The sequence below is a fragment of the Balaenoptera borealis genome, assembly GCF_965194805.1.
Source record: "Balaenoptera borealis genome assembly, chromosome: 13".
NCBI lineage: Eukaryota > Metazoa > Chordata > Mammalia > Artiodactyla > Balaenopteridae > Balaenoptera > Balaenoptera borealis.
Genome location: NC_138870.1, coordinates 37,693,925 through 37,707,508, shown reverse-complemented (window position 1 = coordinate 37,707,508; position 13,584 = coordinate 37,693,925). Strand labels below are relative to the sequence as shown.

At 38.1% G+C, this 13,584-nt stretch overlaps 1 protein-coding gene across 2 annotated transcripts in view; it reads left to right on the top strand.

The window, feature by feature from the left end:
* Positions 1 to 13,584, top strand: part of NELL2 (neural EGFL like 2) — a 363,845-nt gene that overhangs the window by 256,397 nt on the left and 93,864 nt on the right. For both annotated transcript variants that reach the window (XM_082349392.1, XM_082349391.1), the window contains exons 15-16: positions 4,930 to 5,052; positions 7,819 to 7,914. In XM_082349392.1, coding sequence (XP_082205518.1) covers positions 4,930 to 5,052; positions 7,819 to 7,914 — 219 coding nt within the window. The remainder of the gene's footprint in view (positions 1 to 4,929; positions 5,053 to 7,818; positions 7,915 to 13,584) is intronic.

Sequence of the window (13,584 nt, the reverse complement as noted above, 5' to 3'; positions counted from 1 at the left end):
AAATGTCAGGAGGCCCTATTGCATAGCAATCAATAACCTAGTTTTTGGAGTCAGATGTTGTGATTCACAGCTCTACCACCTACCAGCTGTGTGATCTCAGGTGAGATACTCAGCTTCTATAAGCCAAGTTTAATTTTCTGAAAAATAATAAGGTTTCCTAATTAATAAGAGGATTAAATGAGATAGTGTATATTACAAAGTATGTGGTATGCAAGCACTGAAATAGAACTAGGATTCTTACAAGTCATTCAGGTTCAGTCAAATTTGTAAGAGACTCAAGATTCCAAAAACAAAAGAAGCGAAGTATGTAAATGCTGTTTCAGTTTGGAACCTGCCTCTTCCCCACACATGCATAAAAAATATCCATGCCAAATGCTCTGCTCTCCATGAAGTTATTCTTGCATTCCCACCTGACCCAACTAGAAATAACTTCCTCCTTTGATCTCTATGACCTTTTAAAACAGAGATTTCTTCCTTGCTTCAGCATTTCTCATAATGAAGCCATGCACTAAAGGCAACTGTTTTTGTCTTATCTCCCCAGCTAAACTATAAGCTTTGTGAGGATAGCTACTATTTATAATCATACTTCTAATCCCGAAAAGATCCTAAAACACAATAGACATTGAAGAAAATTGTATTTAATTGAATTGAAATGTAGATATATTTAAATTACTTCTCACTCCTATTTTCTGTAGTATTTGCCTTTTGTATCATAGTGAAATTCTTGAATAGAACATGTGCTCTGTGTTTTGCATGTCTGTGCTGAAATCATAGTGAGAAAAGCTATATGAATTTTAGAATGGCCGTCTTGTCTCTAGATAGTACATTCATTCTGGAAACAGCTCAATATGAATACCAATTTTAAAATCCAATTTGAATCCAACTCTATGTCATTCTGACTGATGATCTGTTGGGTGTTGAGTCTTAAAATGATTTTAGATACATTAACTTAAACAGGTTAGGAGTTAATCAGTGAAACTGAAGTATTATTGTTATATGTAACATCTGCATTTAGATAAATCCAAATGTGTATATTATTACTTTATTTTCATAGAGGAATTTTACTATACTGACCCTTGTCACTGGTATGAAATCAGCTTTACATAGTATGTAAAGATGCAGAGCATACAAAATATGGCACTCAGGACAAATCTTTGCTAGCTATCACTGTAACATTATCTATTCTGTATATAATTGACACCCATACTACTTTTGTTTAGAACTGTTGAGGGGTGATGTTTTCTTTCTATAATGTTTTTCCTTTTTTTCCATTTTATTTAAATTTAAAATTCATAGGTACAAAAGTGATTAAATTTTGATTAAAATTATTATGTGCTAATATTTTTAAAGAAAAGAAAAAGAAAGGGGTGCATTCGGTTTCAATCCCAGCTATTGTTTGGACTGTCATGTCACATGAACAATGACATTTTATCTGAGGATATGAAGATAGCATTGGATCTTATGGATTGGATATTCTGAACATCAGATCTGATGTGTCTGCTTTTCAATATACGTGAAATAAAACTTAGAAGTTATTCACAATTATATCCTGACATGCTCTTCTCAGACACTGGAATGTAATATGGATTTAAATTCTGTCTTAATATTTCCCTCCTTATTTTATTTAATTTTATGTATTATATGTTAAAAATGTTGAAGGAAGTATTAAAAATGGACAGGCTGACTGGTGGGTTGGTGGTTGAGTCCTTAGGGGTATGTCAGTCAGGGAAACAGTATGAAGTTGACATTTGACCAAAAGTGGATATGGAGCAGCAATAATTAACTATTTATTGAGATGACCTTATAGAATATTTGCTCCTTGCTTCATTCACATTCTCTTTTTTAAAGGGCTGTCAAATTAAAGTTAATTCTTCTGTGAGATTACAGTACAGGCTTTTTAAAAGGCTTTTCTTAAGATCACAGTTTAGTTGATAATTGTGAGTATAACCAACTTTATTTTAAGTAGTTTGAAAAAAATTAAAGTGACAATATAAAAGAATTAATACTTTCTGTTTTCAAAATATGTCCTGCTATCTTAATTAATATTTGAAATATCCCAAACCAAGTAAAACACCACCATAGTAAAATCAGTAAAAAACAGCTTAGGTTTCAGTAGCTTTCCATTTGGTGTCTAGTCTACAATTGAATAAATTGGGATTGACTTGAATGATAACGGTATAGGAAGTATGTCCTTTGACTGCATTGGGTCTTCTTTGCTGTGTGCGGACTTTCTTTAGTTGCGGCAAGTAGGGGCCACTCTTCGTTGCAGTGCGTGGGCTTCTCATTGCGGTGGCTTTTCTTGTTGCGGAGCACGGGCTCTAGGCACACGGGCCTCAGTAGTTGTGGCTCAAAGGCTCTAGAGCGCCGGCTCAGTAGTTGTGGCACACGGGCTTAGTTGCTCCGTGGCATGTGGGATCTTCCCGGACCAGGGCTCGAACCCGTGTCCCCTGCCTTGGCAGGTGGATTCTTAACCACTGCACCACCAGGGAAGTCCCTGGTCACTCATTCTTTCAGTCATTTATTCAAGACACTTTCTTTGAATGTTGAAATGAAATACAAAGAAAAATATAAAATTCTTCTCCAAAAATTCACACTCCCAGGTGGGACATGAAAATAGAGAACCAAGGAGAAGTAGACACTTATGATAAAATATAGTAAAACAGCCTTGTATCTGGTGCTAGGGAAAACAGACAGAAGCCCCAGCTCTGTGGGAGGGGGAGAGAAAGGTATTTTCACAGAAGACATGCCATTTTAGTGTAATCTTTAAAAGTAGTAAGGGTTTTCCAGGAGAATCCATGGGACAGGCACTGCAGGCAGAGGGGACAATATATGTACAGGTGCGCGCCAGTGCATTTAAAAACCGGAAAATTGTCTTCACCCTTGAGTTGCTTAGAAGCCACTTATTCATTTCAGTGGCCGCCAAGAGTAAAGGACAAACCAGATTCCAGGTTGCGTAATTAGTTAACATTTGTTGAACATTATCATACTGGTTGCTAAACTGAATCTTGTTAGGCCCTTCCTCTACCCAGTGAGTACCGTCTAATTAAGAGGACAACCAAGGCAGGGGTGAAAACAACATCAAATCAATCAGCAGCTGTCTTTAAAGGGCCCCACGGCTGTCTGTATAGAGATTTATAGATTAACTGCAGCACTTTGAATTGCAGTGGGAAGAAAATTGGCAGCAGCTGCAAACTTCACAGTGTGGTTTTATTTTGCTTCAGGCAGCTGAACCCAGAAGGAGGTGGGCTGCCCATTCTGGTCCCTCCGATATTTAATAGTGTCCAAGGGTATCCCCAATTAGGACACCCATGTGTAATCCAGCCATTTTCTAAGCTATCATCAATATGCATGAATTTATTTAAAACTCTGGAGTATTCTGATTCTAGATAATAAAGGTGGAATTTTATATAATTTGGGGAAATTCAGCCAGGAATTTGGAGAATATCTATTTGTGTAATTCTAAAACCTTAGTGATTGAAACCTGTCTGAAAGGTTATTGGGAATAATCTTTATAGATTTTATTGTAGGTCTATAGCTAAAACTATCATAACTTTGTGCTTGCATAACACAGGACATAGCATCATGAAATATTAATCTTTATTTTTTAAATATAAAACAAAGAGCATTCTATTTTAGTATTATATTTAAAATAAATGATTTTAGTCTAATCTCAACTACATATGTCAAAGGCAATTTTTTTTCAAAATTACAGATACAGTACTATTATGTTGTCTAGAATAATATATAGATAGATACATATTGTTTGGAATGCAAAAAGTTCTAAAGTGGAAAAGCAATATTTCTTTTTGCTTGATTATTTATATCATAGTGAATTAATGGCTCGATCAATGTAAGTGTATTAAAATATATATTTAATTTTAGACCTAAATACTATTTATGTAAGAGACTGGGTAATAAGTAGTGAGGCTGTAGGGATTTTAGATGGCTGAACTAACTTGTATGCATTTCCTCACTTGTATTTCATTTCCTACTCATCTTGATTTCGATGTTAGATCTGTTTTCTTTCTCATATTTACTGTATTTATTCCTCACACTTACATTTTTGCTGAACACTGAGCTAGCATTCTGAAGTTGCCTAATATTTCCATGAACTTGGGCAGGCTACTGAAGCACTCTGAGCCACCACTGACTCATCTTTAAAATGGTGATAATGACATTGGTTCTGCCTCTCTCACAGCGGGGCTGGGAGAATCAAATGATTCAGTGCTTTTGAAAGTGTCAAGTTACACACAGTTAAAGGAGGTATCATATTGATTGTATATCTCAGAGTTTGCATTTGCACATATTATAAAGGCAAGTTTTAGTCTTATTTAATAAAAGTGTGATACTTCCTTTGCAGAAAGAGGGAACTTACTAAGAAACTCAGATGTTCCCCCAGCAGTTTGCACGTGTATCTTTATGCCTGCAAGTGTGGTTGTAGATGTTAACTGCATCTAATTCCACAGGGCTTCAAGTCCATTATCCTGCAGGTCAGGATTCATGGAGCAATACAGTTACACATCCTTTCCTATCACCCTTTCCATGCTACAGGAAAGAGTTAGGTAGCAGACTTATATAATGAGATAATTCCCCAAATATTAACCACTGAGACTGTAAACAGCTGGCTCTGGGATCTACTTCTGAGAATTAATCCCCATCCTTCCCTCTCCTCTCCTTCTATTCCTTGCTACTATTGGTGGGCCTTGTATCCAAATCCTTTTGTGTTTAAGGTTTGTGGGTGTGTACACTATGTATGTACTTCAAGAGGAGTATACAGTACTTCAAAATACAAGCTCTTCTTTAATAGGTAATTTGTGTATGTCTGTGTTGGAAAGAAATAGCATACAGTAACAAAGATGAAGGTGCAATTTAAAGCACAGTGGTTTTGAAAATCTGTCTTTGAGTAACAAAAACGTATCCTCATTTCAGAACATGATGAATGTGTCACAAATCAGCACAACTGTGATGAAAATGCTTTATGCTTCAATACTGTCGGAGGACACAACTGCGTTTGCAAGCCAGGCTATACCGGGAATGGAACAACGTGCAAAGGTAAAAGAATTAAGTGCTGGCACCTCTTCCATTAGAGATCATGCAATCCATCTCTCCCTCCCTCCACCCTTTCTCATCACTGTTACCTGCCTTCTGGGTACTTCCCACAGCCATTGAGAACTTTGAAGTGTAGCTCATGGGCTTCCTCTTGGATTACGTCAGTGTTTAAATGGCCAAACTGTTCAACAACTCTGATTTAATGCTGCATGACCTCAACCACAGTGATTTCCACCTCTATTCCTCTCTAGTGGAATCATAACCATAATCACATCCTGGGCATTTTTGTACAGAACTACTCCACTCTAGAAATCTAAACTTTAGCTTTTTATTATCTAACCCCACGTCCTTCTGCTTCCAGTTTGCCCACTCTGTTCTTTCCACAGTTTTTCATCTTTAATCTCTCTGACCTGTCCTTTTCATCCAGATTACCAGTCTCCTCCCAGGTTCCGATATTTCTTTTTGAGTCCAAACATTACAGCTATATTTTTTTCAGCAGCCCTATCAACCTGTTTGTTTTACTACCATGATCCACTGTGAAATATCTATTTGGGGTCAGTCTGAGAGCTTTTTTCTCTGCTCTCTCTCTCTTGAGCTGAGTACTAATTAACTGGGAATTTTAGGTTTCTATGTGTTACCATTTCCCATTTTACCTGGTTTGTCATTACCAATCAATAATTCTCAGGTTTTCATTTCCATCAGCAGATACTCCAGCTGTAGTGCACCACCATCCATTAATTCACTCTTTTATCCATGCCCTCGTTTTCCTTCATCAGATGAGCTTACCTCCCACTTCACAAGGAAAACGGAGGTCCTATTCTGGAAACTCCACCAACTTCCATAGGATAAAGCCCATATTCCTTATTACGTCATATAGATTTATTTATCATTCGTCTAATTCAGGCATTTTAAGCTTCAAAACTGGTCCATTCCTTAAAATGTATTGTGTTCATTATCCTGGAGTTTACCAAAATTAATTTTCTTTGTTACGTGTATATGGGAGACAGGAGATAACAAAGAATTGTTACTAATGCTGTGTCCTTTGGTCATGACTTTCAGACCTGGTCTACAATCATACAGTGGATGCAGATAGGGGTGGGCCAGAGGATTACTCTGTCAAAGTCTATGGAAATCTGTAGTTTAGAGCATTGTAAAGGCCTACGCATTTGGGAGTCTAAATCCCACAAAGATTTCCTCAGAAACTGGACGGATCCTGAGGAAAGCTAGACTTTCAAGTCCATAGCATGGTATAAATGCACCCTTAGGACTTCCCCAAAGCATCTGGATGTTCTGAGAGTTAAGATTTCATCTGGAAGCCCAACAGCTTCTCATTCTTATTTGCATTTGACTCTCACTCCTTATTAATGTGAAAAATAAAGTTTATAGCGTAAAGAATTCTTGAAGCCGTGAGAAGATGCAGACAGATAATTCTTATTTTTGAAGGAAGGAGAACTTTCCAGTGTCTATAAATTTCTTCTGGAAATTAGAACTATAGGTTGCCTGAGTAAAGACTCTCCGTTCCTGTGTGCATCTCTGCTGGGAACGTCAAAAGCTGAGAGAGAAGTAGTTTAGCTGTAGGATCTGAATTATTGAGTCCTATTCTCTATCAACAGGCTGCAACCTTGCAAATTACTCCAAGGAGGATATACACATGGTCTGGTGGGTGTACCCTTTCTTTTCATGAGGCTTCAATTCCTAATCTCTTTGCAAGTTCGTGGTGACTAGGTATCGTTTTTGCCTAGGATGAAGACAGATTAAGACCTAGAACCAAAGAAGCCAAATGGCCTCTTTGTACCCCTTCCTTTAACTCAGTAGCAGAACCTCATATTTCTACAGTTTCCCACTCTGAGAAAGTACATCCTAACTAATTAGAGGAAGCACATGCCAGAAAACTAGAGCAAAAGCTTTTGCCCCAGGCATGGAACAGGCTGATCGAGTTCATCCACAACAGGCCTTGCCAGGCTAAGGGAACAACCTTTGCCTTACAGAGTCAAAGAATAAGCTGAAGTAGAAACAGAAGTCTCTAAGGGTACTCCATCCTGCCCATCTTGTTTTTCTCACCTTTTTTGAGGGCAGCGCATCTCAAAAGATCACGCTTGCAGTGGCTCAGAGCTTGGCTTCTTTTTCTACTCACAGAAGAACTCCCCTCACTCACAAACCCACTCTAACACAACAGGCTATGCAGTGCCTTTGCCCTTGATCCTGGATCCTGGCCTATCCTTGGCAGAGGGATTCAAGACCCTTCTTGAAGACTCCTTTATCAAATTCTCATTATTGGCTAATTCATCACCAGGACTGATTTAGAACTTTTTGAAGGATGGGGCACTTCTCTAGTATTTTGACAGTTTGGACAGTGTGTAGAATGATCAGAGCCGTATAGGATTCAATTATTTCTTATTTCTGTGTCTTATTCTTTAGGTGGTGGTTTCTTCCTTAAGAAGATGCCTAGGATAGCTGCCATTTTTTTTAGATTTAATTTCAAGCTGGATTGCTACACTGAGGTGCAATACTACTTCTAAATCCTGTGTTGTAAGGCTACTGTTGTTTGTTAAAAGAAAGCTCAGTATTTTCTTTTACAGGTGAAATACTTAACAATGGAAAGAGTACTAGTCTACAAATTGTGTTGAAATTTTTACCTATATGGAAAGTATTATTTGAATATGAAATTATAATAGCATTTATATCAGAGGCAATAAAGAAAAGCTAGTTTGGAGTATCTTGAACTACTTCCTTCTAAAGTGCTAAAATTATGTATCTGAATTATTTTAGCATTTTGCAAAGATGGCTGTAGGAACGGAGGAGCTTGTATTGCCGCTAACGTGTGTGCCTGCCCACAAGGCTTCACCGGGCCCAGCTGTGAAACAGGTAAGAATATCATACCATCTTCTAGAAGATGAATTTTTATGCCAATGTATAAAGTAACCCATGAGGAAAGTAATGTTTCAAGTGGGCTCTCAAAGCATGGCGCTCGCTATTAACACGGAAGCTTAGGAGGCAGGAGGTGGGAAGTTTCAGTGAGGTGTAGTCACTGGGCATTTGCCCAAAGTCACTCTAAGGAGGTTTTGCAGCTATTATAACTAGAGGTATATTGAACTTTTTCAGAAAAATATGTGGGATCGCCCAGGATTTTATGACTTCATAATTCGCTTTACTCATTTGGAGCCCAGTTTTCCTGGAATCTATATGCCCATATTAAAGGATAGAGTTCAAGCTTATGGCCAACTCACTTCCTGGGACACACTACTTCCTGCATCCACATTTGAGAATTTTTAGTAAATTTTTACCTGGTCCATTTAATATTTTTTCATTGTTGTCTGTTTACAAAGTGTTTAAAGTTTTCTACCCCTTAATTATTCCTCATCCAAGTCTGTTCTGAACTTACTCTTTCTGATAGATACTAATACTAGAAACTTTTAAAAATATTAAAAAATATATATATGTGTAGTCTGTATATAGCTTATGACTCAAAGTAAGATGTTTTGTCCATTGAAAACACACCTTGAGAATTTAAAAAGTGCCTTGAGTATTAGCCCCTAATTAAAATCATATCAGTAGTAGTTTTGGTTTCTTTGGGTTAAGTGGGTTCTAATAGCAGATGACCTCACAAAGTCTGATTATTCTGCCTAAGAGAAAGCTGCTGCCACCAGTGATTAGTGGTTACCACCTCCTCTTGCTTTCCATATATCTCAGTGCAGTAGATGCAGTGAATGTCCTGTCTCCATCCCACCTGCAGTCATCGGGTTTAATAAATACACTGATCAGAATGTGAGACAGAAAATGCTCTGGTCCATTTGAGAAGTGAAAAGTTTACTGAATAAGTACTGCCACCGAGCACAGAAGGATGCTCACAAAAGCATCACTACATCCTTTCTTTCTGCAAGTACCTCTAAGTGGTGCTTTTCAAACTTCAGTGACTAACTGGTTACAAAGGTCTCTAACAGAAAATGCCTAGTGGCTACCTTTGATATGTGGGCCTCTTTCTTAAGGAGATCATTTCCAAAATCAAGAGTTCCAAAACTCATCATGCATGTGAATCACCCATAGAGCTTGTTAACTTGCTAAAAAAATACAGATTTCTGATAATTAACTATCATAGGATTTAGTAGATCAAGATCAGGTACTTCCAGTGCAGTGGTTCTACAATGTTTCTATCCCATGATCTCCAGTAGTACCCACACATGCATCAAGGTACACTAACAAGGTGTACATTGAGACCTATGGTAACTATGTTTCCTGAGTACAGTATTTTATGCTGTTTCTGGTACAAAGTCTGGATACTGAAATAGTGGCTTTTTCAGGGAATTTCAGTGGTGTGCAATTTTGAAATAAAGGCTGTCCCAGAAAATCTGGGATGAATAATGGTCATGCTCAATCCTGCGTATCATTTCCCCACTAAAAAAAAATTATATGGAGAGATTGTGAAAGTGTGGAATGGCATAAGATTAATCTGAGCAATGTAAAATTTAAAACTGGAGTTAAAAGTAACCCAGCAGAATATCTAGCTTTCTCTGTGTAATTATCCTTGAACTTTCAGTCTGTAAGAGGACAAACACAAAAAGCCAAGGGCTTTGAGAAAGATGTAGGTTTAAAATCTAGTTTTACTCTTGCCTTGTTATGTGGCCTTGGGCACGGTGCATAACTTCTGTGTCTTTTACCCTCTGTACATCACCTTACTCTTCACAGGTCTCCTCGAAGATAGGTATTATCTTGGAGGTATTATCCATTTACAAACAAAAATATTGGGTTTGTCATGATTTAATTTTTCTAACATCACAGAGCTAGCAGCTGAATACTAAGGTCTTTCTACCCCCAAATCCAGGTTTTTATCTATATAATTGCTTTTCAAAGTTTCTTCTGAAGTCACTCTAATGACAGAGGAGAGAGAATGCCTCCTATCTGGGAAAATGTAATACCCACACTTGCCTTAAGGCATCTGTCCCAATTATTGCTCCAGGTTAGATCCCAATTCCTTACCTCCCAACACTACCATTTTTGTTGATGTAGTTATAAATAGAAGGTGTGCCCTTTAAAAAAATACCTTCAGATGAGAAGAGACCCATTTGAAATAATTTATTCACCCATTTATTCAACAGATATTTAATTAGGATCTGTTATATGCTGAGCACTGATCTAGAAACAGGATATAGCAGTGCACAAAACTGAGGCCCTGTCTGCATGGAAATGATGGTTTAGTGGAATAGAGAGACTCTACACAGGAAAATAAATGTCAGGTAACAATAGGTCCTGTAAAGAAAACTAAAGCAGATAGTATAAAATTATTCTATTAACCTCTGGACCTTACATGTGATGGGTATTATTATTATTATTATTATTGACATTTACTTTATTAATAAAGGTAACTAACCTCAGCTTCTGTATCAAGTCCCAAAATTTCAGTGGTTAATATAAAAGGTGTATTGCTCATTCACATCTCAGTTTGATATTTTGATGTGGTATTGAGGAGAGAGTTGAGGGGGATTGGGATTGTGATTCCTCAAACTAGGGACCCTGGCTATTGCCATTTAGTGAAGAAGCCATGCTCAGTACATGACCTCTAAAACTGCTAGAGAAGAGGACCACAGAGAAAGCATGGAAAATGTACCCCCAGTGTTACTGCCTCAGGTCAGAAGTGTCCCTTCCCCTCACATACCACTGGTAAGATCTAACCACATGGATTCAAGGGGTTAAGAAAATGTAGCTGAGCTGAGTGTCCAGGAAGATGAAACTGGTTTGGTGAGCATCAGGCCAGTCTCTTGCCATAGCTGCTGTCTGTCATTGCTAGTGCAATTTACTCAAAGCAATCAAAACATTTTCTGTATTTCTCTGATGTCGTCAGGACAAGGAACTCTGAGTTACTTCCTTTTTTGATCACTGCCATATTTATCCTCATCCCCCTGGCAGGGATTCTCACCTTGGAATTCCTGGACCCCTGTAGGTCTGTGGATGGGCTTTGGGGTCCATGAATTCCCTGAGTATGTGTGCAGGTGTACATTTTTCTGCAGGGAGAACCCGGGCTGTTAAAGATTTCATATGTGTTATACGATTTCCAAATAGTTAAGAACCTCTAGAGAGAGAATCTTCAGTGATTCATAAAGAAAACTAACTGCTATTTCATTCTGTGGCACGTGATCCAAACCCAAATGTCCAATGTTTCTTTGGGAACCTTAAATCCGGAGACCCTAAACTGAGCTCCTCATTGCCTCCATGACTCCTGCCTCATGTCCTCTTCCTCTTCTGTTTCCAAAACCTGGTTCTTCACTTCTATTTCCTGTTTCAGTGAGTGGCAGCCGTATCCACCAAGTTTTATCCCTTCTTCCTGCCCTCCCGCCCCCGCCCCCTTCCTCCCCCTCTCCCTCCCTCCCACCAGTACTCAAGGAATCATCCCCCTCACACCCCTTCCACATCCAGTCAAGTCCTTTATGTTCTCGGTACTAGGGTCCCTTTCTTTCAAGTCTGGCTGCAACTACAGTAGGTCAGGCCTCTCAGGCATCTCTCTCCAGTGCAATCTCCACAGACTATAAAAGCCCAAATCTGATCATATCACCCCAGACAGAAAAAAAGTCAGTGCCTCCCATTGCCCTCGGGATAAAGGTCACATGTCTTACCATGACCTTCAAGATTTGACCCCCGCTAATCTACCCAGCTTTCGCTTTCGTGTCCATCTGTCTCCTCTCTTCACTTCCACACCAGGCATGGAGCTTTATGGGGGTAAAGGGTATAACTTGTTCACTGTTGAATCTTTGAGACATAGTGTAAGGCCTATACCTTATTAGGTGCTCCACAACTATTTGTTGAGTAAATAAACAAAGGTGTAAATGAGGAAGAAAGAGATGATGTGGTTGCTTCCATATTTGCTGGATATTTTAAAATATTAGTTTAAAGAGGGCTTCAGGGTCATCTGGTCTTATACTTTCACATGGCAGATGAGGTAATTATGGCGCAGAGAGGTGAAGTTACTTATATATGGTGTTTAATTATAGATACAGATCTGCAATTTAGAACTCATCTTCTGATGCTTATTCCAGTGTTTCCTTTTTCCTCCCTCCCTGCCTCCCTTCCCCCTCCTTCCCTCCCTTCCCCCCTCCCTCCCTCTCTCCCTTCCTCCCTTCCTTCTTTCCTTTCTGCCTATGCCATGGTATATGCTCAGAGGAATTCATCCTACTGTCATCACTCATGAAGTCTGTGTTTTTGTTATGCCCACCCCTTCAGCTACCAGATAATCCTGTTGTCTTTAACAGTGACTTCTGTGGCAGTTTTTCTCTCCCGAGGTAGGGAAAGCATCAGGATTGCCTAGATTGCCCATGTATAGGAATGGCATAAATGTGGCCTGCTGGAGTTGAATGCTGCCTGATAGCTTACAGAGGAGATTAATTCCTGGCCCCAGTGGTCATCTGTTGAGCCCTCACAATGGATCTCTGAGGATGATGTAAAAGGATTTACTGATTTTTTGAAAGACAATCCTAATGTGCATGACATTTACCAACCCTTGTTACTTTAGTTGAAAAAGTCTCCTCTGAACCCCCTCCCTCAAATTTATTTAGTCTATTTCTGCATCATGTGTATCTTAGTGAAATGGTTGAATCCATTTACCAACATCACAAAAGGGCTATGTGTATGTTTTTATTGAGTAAAATTAATTTTTCATGGCATTCTTTTTTTAGCCGCTGTGTAAGTTTACCCACTTGTACAGCATAACTTCATTTTTAATTAAACATCCTAATATTCCATCATGTGGTTAACTTGGGTTTAGCAAGGTGATTATTTCTTGGATAAACTCAATAAAATGTATTAGAAATCTATGTGCTGAGGTTTAATAGCTCTATCACTGCCATGCTATATTTATTGCACAATTGCTAAACCTCAGCAAACATGTGTCTGCTGATCTAATTAATATGCAAAGCTGTCTTATTATACTGAAAGTAAATCTTTCAGTCATGATTTACAGCATAACTCTAAAAGATTTGACAGTCCCCTATAAGTAACTGCTGACTTAAATCAAATTAAGATGCTTATAACTGGGAAAAAGTTGATATCAAATGGCAAAGCTAAAAAAATATGCTGCAATATCAAAGAAAAGGAAATCAGACATTTTAGTGATACATGGCTTTGTGTGTATGCGTATGTGTGTGTGTAAAATAATGGTGTTCTTGACCACAGATCAAAACATGAGATGAGATTTTAATTATTTACAGTGAGTAATTAAATGAATATAAATTTAAGTTGCATTCCTAAGTGTTTTTGTAACTTTTTAATATCTGTAGTTTCAAGATGATAAAATGAAGCATGAGGCATATGTGATCGTTGGTTTACGTCCAAGATAACTTCAAATTGGTTGAGGTTGATTGATTTTTTAAAAGTTTGTATTATTACTGTTACAGTAGAGGTAGTAAAAATCCTTCAATTCATTTATAGTAACAAAGTTATTTTGCCAGTAGTATGCATAGTTAGCATTTATTATTAATGTCGAACTGTATTACATTTCCTGATATTGTTACACTAGCACATTTTTCATCATTAAAGGAACATATTGATTTA